The sequence below is a fragment of the Tiliqua scincoides genome, chromosome 4 (assembly GCF_035046505.1).
Source record: "Tiliqua scincoides isolate rTilSci1 chromosome 4, rTilSci1.hap2, whole genome shotgun sequence".
Classification (NCBI taxonomy): domain Eukaryota; kingdom Metazoa; phylum Chordata; class Lepidosauria; order Squamata; family Scincidae; genus Tiliqua; species Tiliqua scincoides.
Genome location: NC_089824.1, coordinates 872,594 through 891,129, shown reverse-complemented (window position 1 = coordinate 891,129; position 18,536 = coordinate 872,594). Strand labels below are relative to the sequence as shown.

Sequence of the window (18,536 nt, the reverse complement as noted above, 5' to 3'; positions counted from 1 at the left end):
AACTCCTTGCCACAGGATGTGGTGATGGTGTCTAGCCTAGACGCCTTTAAAAGGGGATTGGACAAGTTTCCGGAGGAAAAATCCATTATGGTGTACAAGCCATGATGTGTATGCGCAACCTCCTGATTTTAGAAATGGGTTATGTCAGAATGCCAGATGCAAGGGAGGGCCCAGGATGAGGTCTCTTGTTATCTGGTGTGCTCCCTGGGGCATTTGGTGTGCTGCTGTGAGATTCAGGAAGCTGGACTAGATGGCTCAATGGCCTGATCCAGTGGGGCTGTTCTTATGTTCTTAACTACAATTCCCAGGAGGCCTTGCAGGTCTCTTGTTATCTGGTGTGCTCCCTGGGGCATTTGGTGGGCCGCTGTGAGATACAGGAAGCTGGACTAGATGGGCCTATGGCCTGATCCAGTGGGGCTGTTCTTATGTTAGGTTTGCATACATACTGTGAAGAGACAACAACCTGAGGTGCGCCTCCCCACTTAAATATCTGCCACACTTTGCCCACAAGCAGTGCTCAAGCCCCTCAAAGACGACAGAAACCTGCCAAAGAAAATTCCACCATTCTCCTGATTTCAGACTCCACAGTAGGTACCAGATCTCGCATTTATGAGACAAGTTGTTACCCACAACCCTTCACAGAGGCTCACCAGCAGGATGGCCTCCAAAAGCATTTTCCGGATGTCAGGGTCTGGTTCTCGCTGCTTCTCTGATGGCAGGTACTGCAGATCCAGGGGCAGTTCTGGGGTGAAGGGGAGAAAGAGAACGTACCAAGTGAACCATCAAGACGTGCAACATTAGGGGAATCACTCTGCCTGTGTTGCAGTTCAGCAGAGCCTTGACTGCTCCAGACCTTGTGCCAAAGAGAAGAGAGCTTCGTCACAGATCTCCCAGTGTGACCCTGAACTTGTTCCCCGATGGTGCCTCGCTATACCCATTAGCACAGGTACTTTGCCACCACCCACCCAACGGGACTTACTTTCCATCTCATCCTCCGGAAACTCCTCTGGACCAGCCAGAGGAAGCAGAAGAAAAGGAAGCAGATCGACTGTTTCGCTCAGCAGCCACTCGTGGCACTCTGCAAGAGGGGAACAGCAAAGACAGCCCTTGTGGCAATCTGGGGCAGCAGGAAGGTCTCCGGTCCCACCCGGAGGGACCAGAGGCACCCTCAGCAGAGTAAGTGCAGCAGTGAGCGTACTAGTGGAGCGAGCGCCAGAGCAACACCTCTGCCAGGCAGCAGACACCCGCGGAAGAGGATGTGGACCCCCCAGGCAGAGAGGGAGAGCACGCGCCCTCTGCTCACCGTAGTCAAAGCAGCAGTTCCGGAGAGTGCCAACCACCCCCCCTCGGTGGAGGGCCGAGCCGGCAGGCTGCGTGAGGGGCAGCAGCCTCTGCACCAGGCACCTGCGGGGAGGGACACACCTCAGGAGAGGCGGGAGCGCCTGCCCAGCAGGCTTTGGTGCCCAGCCCCAGTGTGGGGTGCGAGGGAGGGAGGCAGGCCAGGCAGAGCCGGGAGGGGGGCGAGGTGGGTGGGGGGCTTCCAAGGAGCCCCGGGGGCGCCACCTGCCTGCTCCTGTCGAGGAGGAGGCTGCGGGCCTCGGGCAGCTGGCTGAGGTTGCAGAGCAGCGCGCCCAGCTCGGGCGGGGCGTCGGGGCGCGCGGCGCAGAGCGCGTCCACCAGCGCGTCCGGCCCGGCGCCCTCCCGCCGCAGCGCCCCGAGCAGCGCCCGCGCCGCGTCCTCCTCGCGCGCCAGGTTGGCCAGCAGCGCGCACAGCGGCGCGGCCAGCGGGCAGGCGGGCTCCAGCAGGCGGCGCAGCAGGCCGGGCGGCGCGTGCTCCACGGCCGCCGCCAGGCAGGGCCCCGGCCCCGGCTCCGCCGCCAGGTTGACCAGCGCCAGGCAGGCGTCCCGGGCCGTGTCCGCGGAGGGGTCGCCGGCCAGCGCCAGCAGGGCCGCCGCCAGCTCCCCGCGCCCGGCCCGCGCCAGCAGCAGCCGCCCCTCCGCGCCGCCCGTCAGCCCCAGCACGGCCCGCGCCGCCCGCGCCCGCACGTCCGGCCGCGCCTCCGGCCGCAGGAAGCGCAGCAGCTCCCGGGCCGCGTCCTCCTCCATGCCCGCTCCTCGCCACGCTTCCGCCCGCGCGCCCGCCGGAAGGGCCGCCTCCGCCCGGGAAGCCGCACGCGCAGAGCGCCACGCGACTGTCGGGCGCCCGGAGTGCGGAGTGGCCCGGGCCCTCTGGGCTGGGCTCCCTGGGCGGGCCGCCAGGCGGGGGGAGGCTCTGCCTAGCGCCAGGAGTGCAGCTAGAGGGCGCAAAGCACTGCGCGTCGCACGGTTCCTCGCCACAGTGCAAGCGTGGTGTCGGGGTGCAAAGCACTGCTGTTGCGTGGCCCCTCACCACGGCGTGCTAGCGTGGTGTATAAGGCGGTGCGGAGCGGCACGTGCTGCATTCCGGAATGGCTCCAAAGGGGAGATGAGACGCCACGCAACACATGGTGCTTTGTACCCCCTAGCACACCACACTGCTGTTCAGAGCTTCACAAGTCCACCCATGCAGGGGATGAAGGTCAAGCAGGGCTCCTTACTGTGGAGCAAAAGCTACGTGTTAATCTGTGGAACACATTGCTGTAGGATGTTGGGATGGAACCGGGCCTAGACACCTGTAGGGTTATGGAGGAAAAATCCATCACAGGTTACAAGCCAAGATGGGCAGATTCCACCTCTGGGTCTGAGAGGGAGCCTCTCCCTGAATGCCAGATGCCAGGCACTGGCAAAAGGTTGCAGGCATCTTCTTGTCTGTGTGCTACTAGAGGCACCTGGTGGCCCACTGTGAGATAGAGGAAGCTGGACTAGATGAGCCCTTGGCCTGATCCAGTAGGGCTTTTCTTATGTTCTCAAGTGCAGCCACCCCCACCCCATCATCAGCATATCAGAAAACTGTCCCACATGCTCCTCCCTTGGATCGGTCACAGCCCTCATTCTCAGCATCCTGCAAGGTGTTCTTGTGAACAGAACGACAACTCTGGGGAAGAACAGTGCCCAGGAGAGGAGCCTGCCTGTAGCATTTTGACATGGAGCATGGAACGAACAGAACCACAGACAGCCAATGTGCCAGAACAAAGTCTTGAGAAACATTTAATGTTGAGCCTTGCCCTCACTGGGCCCCTGCATTCTGCCTGCGAGGCTCCTGGCAGACAACTTGCCTCCCATCAGGGCCATCCAGTGGTTTGAACGCCCGCTTGTCCTCTGCTCTTACAGGGGCTGTTAGCCACACGGCACACAGAGGCCCCTTGTCTTTTTTGGGAGCCTGGCAGTTCCATTCTGGAGTCCTGTGAGGCCTTCAGGGGTAGCTGTCAGCACATGAGAATTTGGGGATGAAATATTTCTGCACCATCTGCTGTGCGGCAGTGAATGTCGGTGGTGAGGCTGGCTTCTGCGGTCGAGGCGGGAACGGGTCTAGGCTGATTTTCGGCAGAGGAAGTTTCACAAAGGGCGCAAATCCCTTCATGACGTAGCGCGAGAAGAGGCACGGGAAGCAGAAGCCTGTAACTGAAGGACAAACACGAGAAAGTTGGGTGCAGGTGCCCAGGGCCAGAGAAATACCCTTGGCAGCAGGAACGCCTCTGACTCCCGCACCCCTTTGGCATTTCTCTCTGGCCTTTTAGCTGGCTGCTTGTATGCAGGGCCATGGGGGGGTAGGGGCTGAGTTGCAGCTTGAGTTACAGGCCATTACCGGGAATGGGACAGAGAACTGAGGTTAACTAGTTGCAAATGCTTAAGGTTGATGATGCAATCTTACTTTCTTCTGTCTACATACAAGTCCCAGATGGTTGTATTTCTGGAGCAAATCCAAAGCTCCGTCAGAACAGCGCTGAATGAGCGCCTGCTGTCTGCTAAGCACAAAAAGGGAGGGAGAGCAGGCAAACCCAGGCACAGGCACGCTTGGACTGGATTCCCTGAGACAGAAAAATGTGGCGCCCCAAGTATGGAAGGAGTTCCTTTGTACAGGCTGGAAGGACAGGTAGGCAGCAGTGGAGTCTGCCTGGTAGCAGGAGGGAAGGGTCCCCCCAATAATCAGGGACACTGAAATCCCAGGGGCAGATTGGATTGGATTTACAGGCCCCACAGCATGTTGGGGAAGGGGTCTGTGTTACGAGCTTGTACTTGGCTCAGAAGTGTTCTGCTTGGGCACCGGCCTGTCCGTGTTGGGCTCAGCGGAATCCTCTCCCAGAGGGAATGTAATAGGGGTCTTCTTATTCACGGCTTCTGCCACCCCGCACCACCCTCGCCTCCACATTCTACCCATGGCTCCCTAGTGGGGACTGTGGGATTAACATGCCAGGGGTGTGCATGTCATGGGGCTCTCTCGCTGGAGCCAGACGACCTCCTCTCCATGGGGGTGGGGTGCAGGAGAATCACAGAGGCACTTCCTTACAAGAGGTGGTGAGGCAGAGGCTGGCCGGCCAGCCGATCCCTTTGTGGCACCAGCCCAGCCAGTGTGCAGGAGGCAGGGTCTCGAGAGGCATGTAGCTTCTCTGCCACATGTGCCGCTTTATTTGGGAACCTTGGCAAGGAGAGCCCAGGAGAAAAGAGAACTGGCAGCTGGAAATCCAGCCAGGTCTTTCTCCAATGAGCAGGGAGCCCAAAAGAGGAGATGACACAAAGCCCCCTCTCTTGTATATCTCGGGCCCCCAGGCAGCGATTGTCAACTGTTTTGATCTCATGAGAAAGTGCTAAAATGGTCAGGGCACACCATTTGCTTTTGGGCAACTGACAAGACACACCACACTGCTGGCTGAAGGCTCACATCCTCCCATGGCCCTACTAATAAATGACCCTCCCCCAAACCCCCCTGGCACATTTGCAGACCATTTGGAACACACCAATGAGCTGCAGCACACTGGTTGAAAATCTCTGTCCAAGGGTCTCAGTGCACAGCTGCCGCCTGCCCAAAGCAAACTTTGCTGTTCTCTTCTCCTGTCCCCACGGCCCACTGAAGATTTCACATCATGCACCTGAGCAAAAGACCAGCTTCACAGAGTATGATGACACCACAGGGGCGAGTTCCCCGGTTTTTGTAAAGCTCAGTCACTGCCACCGATGAGCTGAAAATTGTCCCATTTCTTGACTCTGCAAGTCACAGAGAACTAGGAATGTCCAGAGTCACAGCATGACTAGACTCTTGGACTTGCTCCTAGGAAAGGCCTGTGCTCAGGGGTCCCAGGGAGGGGTCCTCAACTGACCAAAGGGTGGAGGAAGACAAGGAAAGAAGTCCCATGCTGACATGTCCTTCCAGCATCCCCCCATAGCCAACTGGTTTGGTCCTCTGGATCCTCTGCATGCAGCAGCAACTGTTACCCTGCACATGCCTGATCTTGTCTGATCTCGGAAGCTAAGCAGGGTCAGGCCTGGTTAGCACTTGGATGGGAGACCGCCTGGGAATACCGGGTGCTGTAGGCTTCTACCATAGTCTTTTGAGAGTGAAGGTTGCCAACCAAGAGCAAGCCAGGACGGCAACCAGTGACAGCCAGTGCCTGCAAAGTGGACTCAGGCAAATGAGTGGGTGGGTAGAAAGTTGCATGATGGGGGAGGAGGAGCGCTGTAGGGAAATGGAGGCGAGAGAGAGAGTAGCCACATGGGGGGCACGCAGCCGAAATGCTTCCGCCACGCTAGGGCTGGTGTGACGGACACTGCTCCGATGCAGCCAGCCCTGCCCAGAGCGGTTCCATGGGTCAGAAGTAGGGAGTCCTGGCACTTACTGCGCTTTGGCACTCTCCTCCTCAGCATGGTGTTGGTTTCTCCAAGCCGCAAGATCGCCCGGCCCCTGTCAGAACAACACCAAAGGCAGTCACTCAGCACAGCCGACTCCACTGCAAGGACACTTTTACACACCACACTTCATGACCCCCATAAAGGGAAGATGCAGACCTCAGGCTGCCCTGCGCATTGCCCGCAACCTTTACATCTGGTCGTGTCACTGATGACAAACTGGACAGAAAGCCGCAGCCAATCCTGGTTCCTTGACTACACACCTGACACCTGATTCGGCTTCGGGTGCACCACATAATGTGTGCAACAGCCCATAGCCTGCTCCAGGTGGGGGCCAGGTGAGGTGCTGTGGCACTCTCTAGCCAGCAAGAGCCCAAAAGGAAGCTGGGCTGGCTACTCTGGCAGCTCAGCTCCTCTGCCTGGGCGGGGGTGACGCTGAGTCCCCACAGACACCCCTGAAGTGCTGGTGGACTAGGACCCACTTGGTCAGCGGTGACACTGTGAAGACCCTGTTTAAGCTGTGCCACACGCCTCCTAGGCTTGGAGGTGCTCCCCCATTTTTGGCTGCCATTCAGCTCAAGAATGAGCAAGAGGCTGGACCCAGCGCAGGACCACAGAGCTGCGTTATCCTGGGCCCCAAGCACAAGTGGTTGGAGACTGGGATGCTTCAGGACCTCCTGGCAGGTTCTCAACGTCCTGGACAGCAGCAACTTACTTCTGCACTGGGGGCAAGGCCATGACTGTGTCCTTGGGAGTCTCCTCCGGACAAGAAGCAGAAACCAGCTGTCTCATCACCTCCAGCTCTCTCTCCAGTTGTCTCTCAATGAAATAATGGATAGCATCCACAGGACGCAAGGCCTGGAAGTCCACCTGATGCTGATCATGCCCTTCAGTCTGGAAGAGCAACAGAGTAGCAGGAGGAATGATGTGTCTGGGGGCAGCAAGGTGGGGGGGCTCCCACTTTGAATCCTGCCATGTTCCTGGTACACAGGCTCCACGTGTGGCAAACACTGGATGAACAGGAAACACGAGGCTCTTACGCTTTCTCTTAATTCCGGAGCGTCACAGCCAAAGCTGCTCACTCCGTGATGAGAAATATTACCCCGTGGCCATTCTTGGAATGCCCAGACCAGCCTCACTGGCCTGCCATCAGTGCAAGCAAAGTCAGAGGAGCCAAGGGTGGGGCTGGGCTTCCCGGGGCTTCAGACCACCTTTGTGCTCACAGCCTTCCACAGAGTGGTGGTGGAGTGATTCTCCTGGGGACCCCCCTGAAACCTGCAGCCACCTCTTAGGAGGGCCATGTGTTAGGGGAAACGAGCTCATCTGATGCCCACCACTGCCTTTGCCACTGCCTGGGGGCACTTCCAGTCACCTCAGCACCATCATGCTGATTTGGAAGAGCTGAGAGCACAGCCTAGGCACCACCAAGAAGACCCCCCCCCCCCGCTCTTGTGATGTGACTCCACCCTGCAGTGTGTGGAGTGCTGGGAACAAGAGGGAGTCTTGGGCTGCTGCCAGGACCTCCACATGTGCTCCCTGAGGCGTTTGGTGGGGCACTGTGAGATACAGGACTGGATGGCCCAATGGCCTTATCCAGTGGGGCTGTTCTTATTACAAGGCTTGTCTCTTCAGCACCTGACCCCTGGGAAGCCAGCAGCTCCAAATGGAATCCTGGGGGGAAGGGGAAGACCCCCATGGTGAGAAAGGAGAGTCTCTGCCTGGCCTTGGAAGTCCCTAGAGATGCAGCCCCCTACCCCCAGAACTAAGGACGCCTCCGCAGCCAGCCTCACCTCCTGGCCGTTCTCAAAGGAGGACTGCCTTTCTGGGGGCTCCTCGGCAACCCCAAGATCTCTCCATTCCTGGGTCAAAGAAGAGGACAATATGCCAATCAGTGCTTTGCCTCAAGCAATTCCTTACCCCATTATAACGATCTGCTTTCATCAGATGACAAGCTGGAACTGCACAAGTCACAGTCTGGATCAAGTTGCAGAGCAGAAGGGAGAAACAGTGCCCCCCTAGCACCACTTGCTGGGAGCCCCCCCCCCCCCGAAGGACAGGATCCACCACCACGTCACTGTGAGTCCCATCCCTGGGAGGCATCTGAGGACGCTGCGGTCAACACTGTCAAAAGCTGCTGAGAAAGAGCAGAAATGGATGTCTTAACAGAAAGAATGAAAGAGAGAGATCTAGGTGGAATAAGAAGATATTGGGAGCCTTTTTATGACTGGATGGACAATTTTAGATAAATAATACTGAGAGTTTAGATTAATTAGTAATTAATTAATGACAAATGAGGTTACATTTGCATGGATAATTTCTTTTTTTCTAGCCGTTGTTTTAAGAAAACTTTTTTTAAGAATGCATGTTGTAACCCAACCCTGATGCGTAACCCGTGTAGACCCATCCCTAAGTCTAGCCCATTTCCCTGTCCTGTATCTGTAATAAATAAACTTTCAAAAAAAAAAGCTGCTGAGAGGTCCAGGGAAACCCACAGGGCAGCACTCCCAGCACAACTCCTCAGTCTCCAAGCCAGGTCAAAAACCAGACTGGGAAAGATCGAAATCACCAGTGTCATCCAGTGGCATAGCTAGCAGGGGTAGGGGGCAGGCCACCCTTGGGGGGATGACACCACTAGTGACCAAAATTGTGGAAATTGCGATCTTTAGGAATAGTACCATCATGTTACACATCATTTGATTTGTCATTTAACACAGAATGTACTAAAACAAACCACATTGAAATATCTGTGTTCTATCAAAAGGTACAGCCAAATAAACAGAAAAATAAAACTCAACTGACTCAGGTAACAAAGAGCGCGATCCTAACTTGCACTGGAAGCACACAGGCCAGTGGAGCTGTGCTGAATACAGCGCAGATTTGGGGCCTAAAGGAGTGCAGCCCGAGGCAAAGGGAAGCCTTTCCCCTTACCCTGTGTCGCGCTGCAGCAGCCCCAATAGGTCTATTTGGATCCACCTGAGAAGGTGGCACAAATCTGAGCAGCCCAGGACTGCCCTGGACCACCCGAGAACAGGATCAGGATCCAGCATAACTGCTGGATTCTGGCCCTGTCTCCTGCTCCCCAACCGCCTCTGAGAACGCCTGCCACCTGCCCTCTGTCAGGGTTAGAAAACAACCCAGGAAAATTTGGCCTGGATAAGGTGAAGCCTAAGCTATGTGAAATGCTGAGTCACCATGAATCAGGTGAACTCACTAATTGTAACGGGTGTCGAGCTTGCATCAGGAGGAGGAGACACCACCCTCCTAATTCCCGCACAGTACTTTAAAAGGTCTGCAAGAACCATCCTGTCCTTGGGAAGGCAGGGAAGGCAAGGAAGGGCCTGGAAGGCCGGGAAGCTGTTATCGTGTATGTAGCATGTTGTGCTGTCTTTATGTTTCGTTATTATGCTGCTGTTATCTACATTGTAAATACAGACTGAACTACTGAAGAATTTGTGTCCGGAGTACTCTTTGTGTGGGCTGAGAGTCTGAGGCTGCATTCTGAGGCTGAACTTCCTGGGGCATTTGGTGGGCCACTGTGAGATACAGGAAGCTGGACTAGATGGGCCTGTGGCCTGATCCAGTGGGGTTGTTCTTATGTATCCTGCTGCCACTCCCTTGCATCTGGCCTTCAGAGAGAGCTGCCTCTAAACTGGGAGGTTGCATCTGGTTATCACGGCCCATGATCCATGATGAACTTTTCCTCCACAATCTGTTCCATCTCCTCTTAAAGGCACCTGGGTCAGGTGCGAGACAACGTCCTGGGGCAGAGTTCTGCAGATTAATTGCACGCTGGGGAAAGAAATATTTATCCCAAAAGAACGGGCCCAGAGTGAAGTTAGAGCAAACTCCTCCCCCTGAAGAATGTGGCTCCTCCCCTAAGCTAATCATTAAGCAAGTCATTAAGCGAGTCAATAGGGACTCACTATAGCAGCCAGCCCCATCCCCTTTCTACCATGTGACCAGTACAAGGATGCTGATAAAAAAGCAGGAAAAGGAAGGGAAGTGCCAAAACTATCCCAATCCCAAAGGAGCAGCCCCTCACGAGCAAGGAGCAGACAACCCCCCACCAGCCCCCCCCCCCACAAACAAACAGCAGACAGTCATCCCCCCATACACAAAGCCACTTGCTCTGGTGGAGAATTGCCCAATCACTGCCTGTTTGGGGGGGGGGGGTTATCACTGATGTACAAACAAGCATGCACTGCGCAGAAACACACATCATTGGGGGAGGGCTCACAGGACTTTTGTCCTAGAGCACCCCCACCCAAGCTGGAGCTGCCCCTGATGCCCAGGCTGCACTCCCTCCCTTCCCCTGGGCTCACCTTCTGCCACTGCTGGAAGGAATCTTTCTTTTCTGGCAGAAAATCCTGCGGTTCCCAAAGGCACCTCCTGTGTTCCTGTGAGGAAGAAAGGGGTGATCTTTTCAGTGGGAGGGGCGGCATGCCCTCACCCTCCTCAAGACTCCCCAACCCTTGCCTGCCCTCCCTCTCTGACTACCCCCCGTGCTTTGTCTCCAAGTCCTGCCACGTGCTACGTCCACTGCCTCATCTTCACCTCTGCTCTGGATCCCATTCCCATCTGGGGTGAAAGGGACTGATGCTGTTCCCTGGCTACACATCAAGGGCAGTAGCCATCACTCCAGAGGTGCCTCTTTGCCAGGTAGCACGCAGTGGCTCAGAATCCAAGGCACACAGACCGCCCAAGAATCCACCCCATCTCTTTCTGGCTTGTAGAATGGAACGTACCACATTGGGACTTTGCACGATTTTACCTTCTGTTTGCAGAATTTCCCCACTGCAACGACTGGGCACCTCACATGAGCTGCCCCAGCACTGGCAGGATGAGAAGGAAGGAAGCATTGCAGATCGGGGAGGAAGGGTTAATCTGGAAAGCTCCTGGACACAGGATGTGGTGATGACCCCCGCCCCCCCCCCCAGGCCCAGATGCCTTTGAAAGGCAGTGGACAGAGTTATGGAGGAAAAGTCCATCACAGGTTACAAACCACGATGACCGTGTGCAACCTCCAGGTTTTAGAGAGAGCCTATTTCTGAGTACCAGGAGCAAGAGACTGGCAACGGAATGCAGAGATCTTGTGTGTGCTCCCTGAGGCATCTGGTGGGCCGCTGTGAGCCACAGGAAGCTGGACTCTATGGGGCCCCCTTTAGCCTGGTCCAGCAGGGCTCTTCTTATGCTATGTTCTTATGAGGCACCTGGAGCTCTTGTGACATTCCTTCCAGCCACTGGCAGCAGATCTCCCGCACAGTCTCATGGGGGGCATCAACCTCCACCTGCCAGGAATCCATCTCCTGGTAGAAGTAGCTGTGTGGATCCTCAACTCCCACCTCCTTTATCATATTCTTAATAGCTGCCCTGGAAAGCAAGAGAGAAAGGAGTCAGCAGCACTCCTTGTGGGGGGGGGGCACTTCTGCACAGGGCCAACTGCAGCCCCCTCAGAAGCCACTGGGAGACACCCAATGCCCTTTCATGCCTCTAGTCAAACAAAATGGCTGTAGAGGAGACAGAAAAGTGAAGCTGTGTGGCCTGTTGGCCTAGTCCTGGAAAGCCCTCAGGTGCCCCACCGGATGCCTGAAAAGGGATCTGGTACCCCAAGCAGGAGACTGTGCCAGAGGCCTGCCTGGGGCATTTTTCTCCAGCTGCAAAATGCTGGAGTGGGCACAAGGAGGCTCCCAGAATCGCTCTGGGCGAAAACGCAGGCGGTGGTTTCCTCTCCACTGACAGGACTATGAAGAGCGCAGCCTTTGGGTGTCATGAGACCAGGTAGTGGGGATGCAGCAGCTCCGCTGTGTAGATGTGGCACCCAGAGAGAACCAGAGGCAGGAGCTACTTTCAAGGTGGTCCTGGAGACGAGGGGGGGGTTCACTAACAGGGGCAAGCAGTGTCCCAAGCAGGCCACGTGCTGCAGCAGCTCCACACAAACACACCATAGGGCACTCACAGGCCCTAAGCATATGTGTGTGGGGGGGGGGGGGAGGCACACATAAAATGGAATGGGAACAGCGATGTGAAGAAAGGGTCCCAGAATAGAGTGTCTGCAGAAGGAACGAGGGTGCTTTCCTTTCTCCCCTTTCTCCTGTTCCTTGGCAATTCTTTCTGAGCTTGGCCTCTGAGCCCAGGGAGACCCTCTCGTTCTACATTCTGCTGAAACCTCGTGGCTTTATTTTATTCTTAGATTTTCCTTTCTCCTGCTTGCCCCAAATGGACAGCGCTGGGGACCTTCTCCCTAAGTGACAGGCCGTCTGCAGAGCCACGGGGACCGAAGAAGGTGCCCCTGCAGAGGCTGAGAGAGGACGGAGCATCGGTCACTGGCAGGGGAAGCAGAGCAAATCAGGCAGTGCGACAGGGAGGCAAGGAAGTGATTCTTAAGAAAAAGTGGCCCTTGCTCCCACCCACCCCAACCCCTGTGGGCCTGCTGCAAGAATAGTCTGTGCCCCTGAAATCCCCCATCCTCGCCAGCACTCACAGCCCTCACCTGGTGGAGATGGGCGCCTGCAGGTAATAGGACATCAGTTCCACCATCAAGGCCTGGCTATCTGGGTCAAACCTCACGAGGACGTGCAGGGCAGTCAGGATGAACCTCTTTTGGCTCCGGTCCTGGAGGGTGGAGAAAGGGCAGAGCACCTTCACTGCAGGGAGCTGTCTGTCTGCAGAGACACTCCTTGGGAGTCTGGTCGATGGGGATGCTGAGAGCCACACCCAGTGGGCCTCCCTGGCTGGCCAAGGGGCAGCTCTGGGCACAGCCATGGGTGTTGTGCTGGGCACAGCTTCTCCAGCAGCCACCATGTTCCCTAATGGGCGGCTTCACCATAACTGAAGCAAACCACATTGAGATTCGGTCCTCTCCCCCCCCCCCCCAGCAGTCACTTTTGCCATTAGAGGCACAGGTTGTTTCTTTCCCCAACAGGCCTCTGGGCATAGAAATACAGCCAGTCCCAAAAAGGGGGGCACAGCAGCGCTCACCTGGATGGAGAGAAGCTCTTTCTGGCTGTGCAGTATGGTGAACAGGGTGTCGCAGACCATCTTTGGCATCTCACCCCACAGCTCCTCTTGCAGAAACATGATGGCCCCCAGCAGCATAATCTTTGTGCTGAGGTCTGCGGTGAGCAAGGACTCCAGGAGCTGGATCAGGAACTCGATCAAGCTCATTCCAGCTGGAAACCCCTGACAGAAAGGGAGAGGAGGGGCTGAGGAGCAGTGTCAGACAGAGCCAGCTTCTCTAGGGTCTCAAGCTGGGACCCCCAAGCCAGCAGCCAGGTTCTTGCACAGGCTGAGTGGCAACCTTCCAAGAACCCTAGAGACTGCAGAACCCACCTGCCTGGCAGTCTCGCCTGCTGACGCAGGGACCAGCCCTGGTGCAGCAGGCCACGGGAAGTCTGTTCCCCAGTCTGGGCGCTGTGTTCCTTGACAAGGGCACTGCCTGGCCCTGGCGCCTGCTCTGGATCTTGCTCTAAACCTGGTCTCGACCACGGACCGGCTTCTTTCCTTCCTGACCCTTTATAGCAAGGGGGACTGAACCACATGTGGCTCTTTGACATATATTGTGCAGCTTGTGGAAACACGTTGGCTGAACTCCTTTTTGCATTGCAATTAATAGAAAAGATAAATTTCTTAAAAATTCAAGCTTTATAATTATCAGGTAAATAAGTAAATGTTAGAACTGATTAAAACGAATAATTAAAACTGAGAAACCACTGGATTCCGGGACGCCTGACTAACTGTGGCTAGTGGCGGAGGGAGGAACAGCAAGCTCACACTGTCAGCTTGTACCCCAGCACTAAATGATCTTGTACATTCACCTGACACATGCCAGGAGCATTGGGGCTCCCAGCCCTGGAGTATTTGATTTCTGAAGCACCTGAAGTTTAAAAACTTCAGTTTAAAACTAAACTTCAGTTTAAAAACTGATTGTGTTCCAAAACCTAGCCTGAAGCCGGACTGGAAGGGGCCCAGATAGTCCTTCTCATCTAGGACCCCTGCAGCTTGGATGCCATAATCGCTCCATCACCTTCCCTAAGAAAGGAAAGTTGGAAACTGCTTGGTAGTTGTTTAAATTAGTGGAGTCTAGAGATGGTTTTTAAAGGAGGAGGCACACAATTGCAGTCTTCAGGATGTTGGGCATCACTCCCTCCAGTAAGGATGAATTTACAATGGGTTCCATCCATTTGGCTAGTCCTGCCGGTGTATTAGCCAAGCAGGATAAAGGCCAAGCCGGCAAGAAGATGGTTTCAAGCTCCCAAAGATCAAGACAAGCTTTCTCAGTCTTTTTAAGAAAGATGTCTGTAATATTAAAGGTTCTGCCCTTTCCTGTAAGGCATCTGCTGTTGCTCTTGTGTTTTATGGTACAGTAATTGTTTTAAGGTTGTTTTAATGTCTTAAGAACAGCCCCGCTGGATCAGGCCAAGGGCCCATCTAGTCCAGCTTCCTGTATCTCACAGCAGCCCACCAAATGCCCAGGGAGCACACCAGACAACAAGAAGACCTGCAAGGCCTCCTGGGAATTGTAGTTTAAGAACATAAGAACAGCCCCACTGGATCAGGCCATAGGCCCATCTAGTCCAGCTTCCTGTATCTCACAGTGGCCCACCAAATGCCCCAGGGAGCACACCAGACAACAAAGAGATGGGCATCCTGGTGCCTTCCCTTGCATCTGGCATTCTGACATCCTAAAGTCTTAAGAGTTTTTAGGGTATATTGTAATTATTTTAAGTGTGATTGTATGATTTTTTGTCCTTTTGGTGTTTTGACACTTTTCTGTAAGCCGCTTTGGTGTTCCCTTATGGTGATAAAATGCATAAAATGGAAAAAAGGATAAAATGATCAGTTCCAAAACAAATGAATTTGTCTCAAGCTATGACCCCAAGGTACTAGTCCTCATCCATTTTCAACTGGCAGAACAAGAGCAGAGGCAGCCACTTACCTCAGGAAAAAGCTTCTTGAACCACCCCTTGTCCTTGAAAGGCAGGGCAAAGAACGGAATCTCCTTTTTTCGTTCTGCGTATCGAAACTCGTCCAGCTGAGTCAGGAAAATTCTAGGGATGCTCTGCAATAAAGGGGAGGGGAATAAAGAAGGGTCAAGCCAAGAATTACTTACCAAAGAAGAGAGACTTCAAGACTGGCTCATTGACTGGTGGTAGCTGTCCAAGTGTGCACCCTCCCCAGAACAGTCTCCGGGAAGTTGCAACTGAGCCAACATTATGTGCAGGGGGGGCTGCCATTCAGGGACCACTGCAGGGCAGAAGGGCCTGCTTACCCCCTTGATGCTGGACTGTGAAAACTTGGCCGGTTCTTCCCCAGTTTCTTCCTGAGGCTGCTCATCTGTGCTCAGTCTTCTCGCTGAGCTGGTCCTTGAGCTGGTCCTTGAGCTGTCTAGCGCCTACCAAAGTGGAAGGAAAAGATTTGTAGAGGATGGATAGAGTGGATAGGGGGGCATTCTTTTTCCTCTCACACAATTCCAGAACCAGGGACATCCACTAAAATTTAGTGTTGGGAGAGTTCAAACAGACAAAATTAATTACCCAGCATGTAGCAAATCTGTGGAACTCCTTGTCGAAGGCTGTCCTAGACAACTTTAAAAGGGGATTGGACAGATGTCTGGAGGAAAAGTACATCATGGGTTACAAGACATGATGGTATGTGCAACTTCCTGGTTTTAGAGGAAGGCAAGGGAGTGGCAACAGTTTACAGGTATCTTTTCCTGTGTGCTCCCTGAGGCATCTGGTGGGCCGCTGTGAGATACAGGAAGCTGGACTAGATGGGCCATGGCCTGATCCAGTGGGGCTGTTCTTATGTTCTTAAACTACAATTCCCAGGAAGCCTTGCAGGTCTCTTGTTATCTGGTGTGCTCCGTGGGGCATCTGGTGGGCCGCTGTGAGATACAGGAAGCTGGACTAGATGGGCCTCTGGCCTGCTCCAGTGGGGCTGTTCTTATGTTCTTAACTACAATTCCCAGGAAGCCTTGCAGGTCTCTTGTTATCTGGTGTGCTCCCTGGGGCATTTGGTGGGCCGCTGTGAGATACAGGAAGCTGGACTAGATGGGCCTATGGCCTGATCCAGTGGGGCTGTTCTTATGTTCTTAACTACAATTCCCAGGAAGCCTTGCAGGTCTCTTGTTATCTGGTGTGCTCCGTGGGGCATCTGGTGGGCCGCTGTGAGATACAGGAAGCTGGACTAGATGGGCCTCTGGCCTGCTCCAGTGGGGCTGTTCTTATGTTCTTAACTACAATTCCCAGGAAGCCTTGCAGGTCTCTTGTTATCTGGTGTGCTCCCTGGGGCATCTGGTGGGCCGCTGTGAGATACAGGAAGCTGGACTAGATGGGCCTCTGGCCTGCTCCAGTGGGGCTGTTCTTATGTTCTTAACTACAATTCCCAGGAAGCCTTGCAGGTCTCTTGTTATCTGGTGTGCTCCCTGGGGCATCTGGTGGGCCGCTGTGAGATACAGGAAGCTGGACTAGATGGGCCTCTGGCCTGCTCCAGTGGGGCTGTTCTTATGTTCTTAACTACAATTCCCAGGAAGCCTTGCAGGTCTCTTGTTATCTGGTGTGCTCCCTGGGGCATTTGGTGGGCCGCTGTGAGATACAGGAAGCTGGACTAGATGGGCCTGTGGCCTGACCCAGCGGGGCTGTTCTTATGTTCTTAACTACAATTCCCAGGAAGCCTTGCAGGTCTCTTGTTATCTGGTGTGCTCCCTGGGGCATTTGGTGGGCCGCTGTGAGATACAGGAAGCTGGACTAGATGGGCCTGTGGCCTGACCCAGCGGGGCTGTTCTTATGTTCTTAACTACAATTCCCAGGAAGCCTTGCAGGTCTCTTGTTATCTGGTGTGCTCCCTGGGGCATCTGGTGGGCCGCTGTGAGATACAGGAAGCTGGACTAGATGGGCCTGTGGCCTGATCCAGTGGGGCTGTTCTTATGTTCTTAACTACAATTCCCAGGAAGCCTTGCAGGTCTCTTGTTATCTGGTGTGCTCCCTGGGGCATTTGGTGGGCCGCTGTGAGATACAGGAAGCTGGACTAGATGGGCCTCTGGCCTGCTCCAGTGGGGCTGTTCTTATGTTCTTAACTACAATTCCCAGGAAGCCTTGCAGGTCTCTTGTTATCTGGTGTGCTCCCTGGGGCATCTGGTGGGCCGCTGTGAGATACAGGAAGCTGGACTAGATGGGCCTGTGGCCTGATCCAGTGGGGCTGTTCTTATGTTCTTAACTACAATTCCCAGGAAGCCTTGCAGGTCTCTTGTTATCTGGTGTGCTCCCTGGGGCATTTGGTGGGCCGCTGTGAGATACAGGAAGCTGGACTAGATGGGCCTGTGGCCTGATCCAGTGGGGCTGTTCTTATGTTCTTAACTACAATTCCCAGGAAGCCTTGCAGGTCTCTTGTTATCTGGTGTGCTCCCTGGGGCATTTGGTGGGCCGCTGTGAGATACAGGAAGCTGGACTAGATGGGCCTGTGGCCTGATCCAGTGGGGCTGTTCTTATGTTCTTAACTACAATTCCCAGGAGGCCTTGCAGGTGTTCTTGTTATCTGGTGTGCTCCCTGGGGCATTTGGTGGGCTGCTGTGAGATACAGGAAGCTGGACTAGATGGGCCTATGGCTTGATCCAGTGGGGCTGTTCTTATGTTCTTAACTACAATTCCCAGGAGGCCTTGCAGGTGTTCTTGTTATCTGGTGTGCTCCCTGGGGCATTTGGTGGGCTGCTGTGAGATACAGGAAGCTGGACTAGATGGGCCTATGGCTTGATCCAGTGGGGCTGTTCTTATGTTCTTAACTACAATTCCCAGGAAGCCTTGCAGGTCTCTTGTTATCTGGTGTGCTCCCTGGGGCATTTGGTGGGCCGCTGTGAGATACAGGAAGCTGGACTAGATGGGCCATGGCCTGATCCAGTGGGGCTGTTCTTATGTTCTTAACTACAATTCCCAGGAGGCCTTGCAGGTCTCTTGTTATCTGGTGTGCTCCCTGAGGCATCTGGTGGGCCGCTGTGAGATACAGGAAGCTGGACTAGATGGGCCTCTGGCCTGCTCCAGTGGGGCTGTTCTTATGTTCTTAACTACAATTCCCAGGAGGCCTTGCAGGTGTTCTTGTTATCTGGTGTGCTCCCTGGGGCATTTGGTGGGCTGCTGTGAGATACAGGAAGCTGGACTAGATGGGCCTATGGCTTGATCCAGTGGGGCTGTTCTTATATTCTTAACTACAATTCCCAGGAAGCCTTGCAGGTCCCTTGTTATCTGGTGTGCACCCTGGGGCATTTGGTGGGCCGCTGTGAGATACAGGAAGCTGGACTAGATGGGCCATGGCCTGATCCAGTGGGGCTGTTCTTATGTTCTTAACTACAATTCCCAGGAGGCCTTGCAGGTCTCTTGTTATCTGGTGTGCTCCCTGAGGCATCTGGTGGGCCGCTGCGAGATACAGGAAGCTGGACTAGATGGGCCTATGGCCTGCTCCAGTGGGGCTGTTCTTATGTTCTTAACTACAATTCCCAGGAGGCCTTGCAGGTCTCTTGTTATCTGGTGTGCTCCCTGAGGCATCTGGTGGGCCGCTGTGAGATACAGGAAGCTGGACTAGATGGGCCTATGGCCTGCTCCAGTGGGGCTGTTCTTATGTTCTTAACTACAATTCCCAGGAGGCCTTGCAGGTCTCTTGTTATCTGGTGTGCTCCCTGAGGCATCTGGTGGGCCGCTGCGAGATACAGGAAGCTGGACTAGATGGGCCTATGGCCTGCTCCAGTGGGGCTGTTCTTATGTTCTTAACTACAATTCCCAGGAGGCCTT

At 54.7% G+C, this 18,536-nt stretch overlaps 2 protein-coding genes across 3 annotated transcripts in view; both read right to left on the bottom strand.

The window, feature by feature from the left end:
- HGH1 (HGH1 homolog) overlaps window positions 1-2,208 on the bottom strand; it is a 33,816-nt gene extending 31,608 nt beyond the window's left edge. The window contains exons 1-4 of one of the 2 annotated variants that reach the window (XM_066625337.1): window positions 1,568-2,208; window positions 1,304-1,404; window positions 980-1,078; window positions 651-742 (exon numbers count right to left, since the gene is read on the bottom strand). In XM_066625337.1, coding sequence (XP_066481434.1) covers window positions 651-742; window positions 980-1,078; window positions 1,304-1,404; window positions 1,568-2,106 — 831 coding nt within the window. In that variant the 5' untranslated portion in view covers window positions 2,107-2,208. The remainder of the gene's footprint in view (window positions 1-650; window positions 743-979; window positions 1,079-1,303; window positions 1,405-1,567) is intronic. The other variant, XM_066625338.1, reaches the window with a different exon arrangement.
- Window positions 2,209-3,331: 1,123 nt separating this feature from the next.
- Window positions 3,332-18,536, bottom strand: part of WDR97 (WD repeat domain 97) — a 59,804-nt gene continuing 44,599 nt past the window's right edge. The window contains exons 20-28 of the mRNA XM_066623051.1: window positions 15,029-15,151; window positions 14,696-14,818; window positions 12,739-12,939; window positions 12,251-12,372; window positions 10,971-11,130; window positions 7,551-7,619; window positions 6,476-6,654; window positions 5,751-5,815; window positions 3,332-3,534 (exon numbers count right to left, since the gene is read on the bottom strand). Of these exons, the coding sequence (XP_066479148.1) occupies window positions 3,332-3,534; window positions 5,751-5,815; window positions 6,476-6,654; window positions 7,551-7,619; window positions 10,971-11,130; window positions 12,251-12,372; window positions 12,739-12,939; window positions 14,696-14,818; window positions 15,029-15,151 (1,245 nt within the window). The remainder of the gene's footprint in view (window positions 3,535-5,750; window positions 5,816-6,475; window positions 6,655-7,550; window positions 7,620-10,970; window positions 11,131-12,250; window positions 12,373-12,738; window positions 12,940-14,695; window positions 14,819-15,028; window positions 15,152-18,536) is intronic.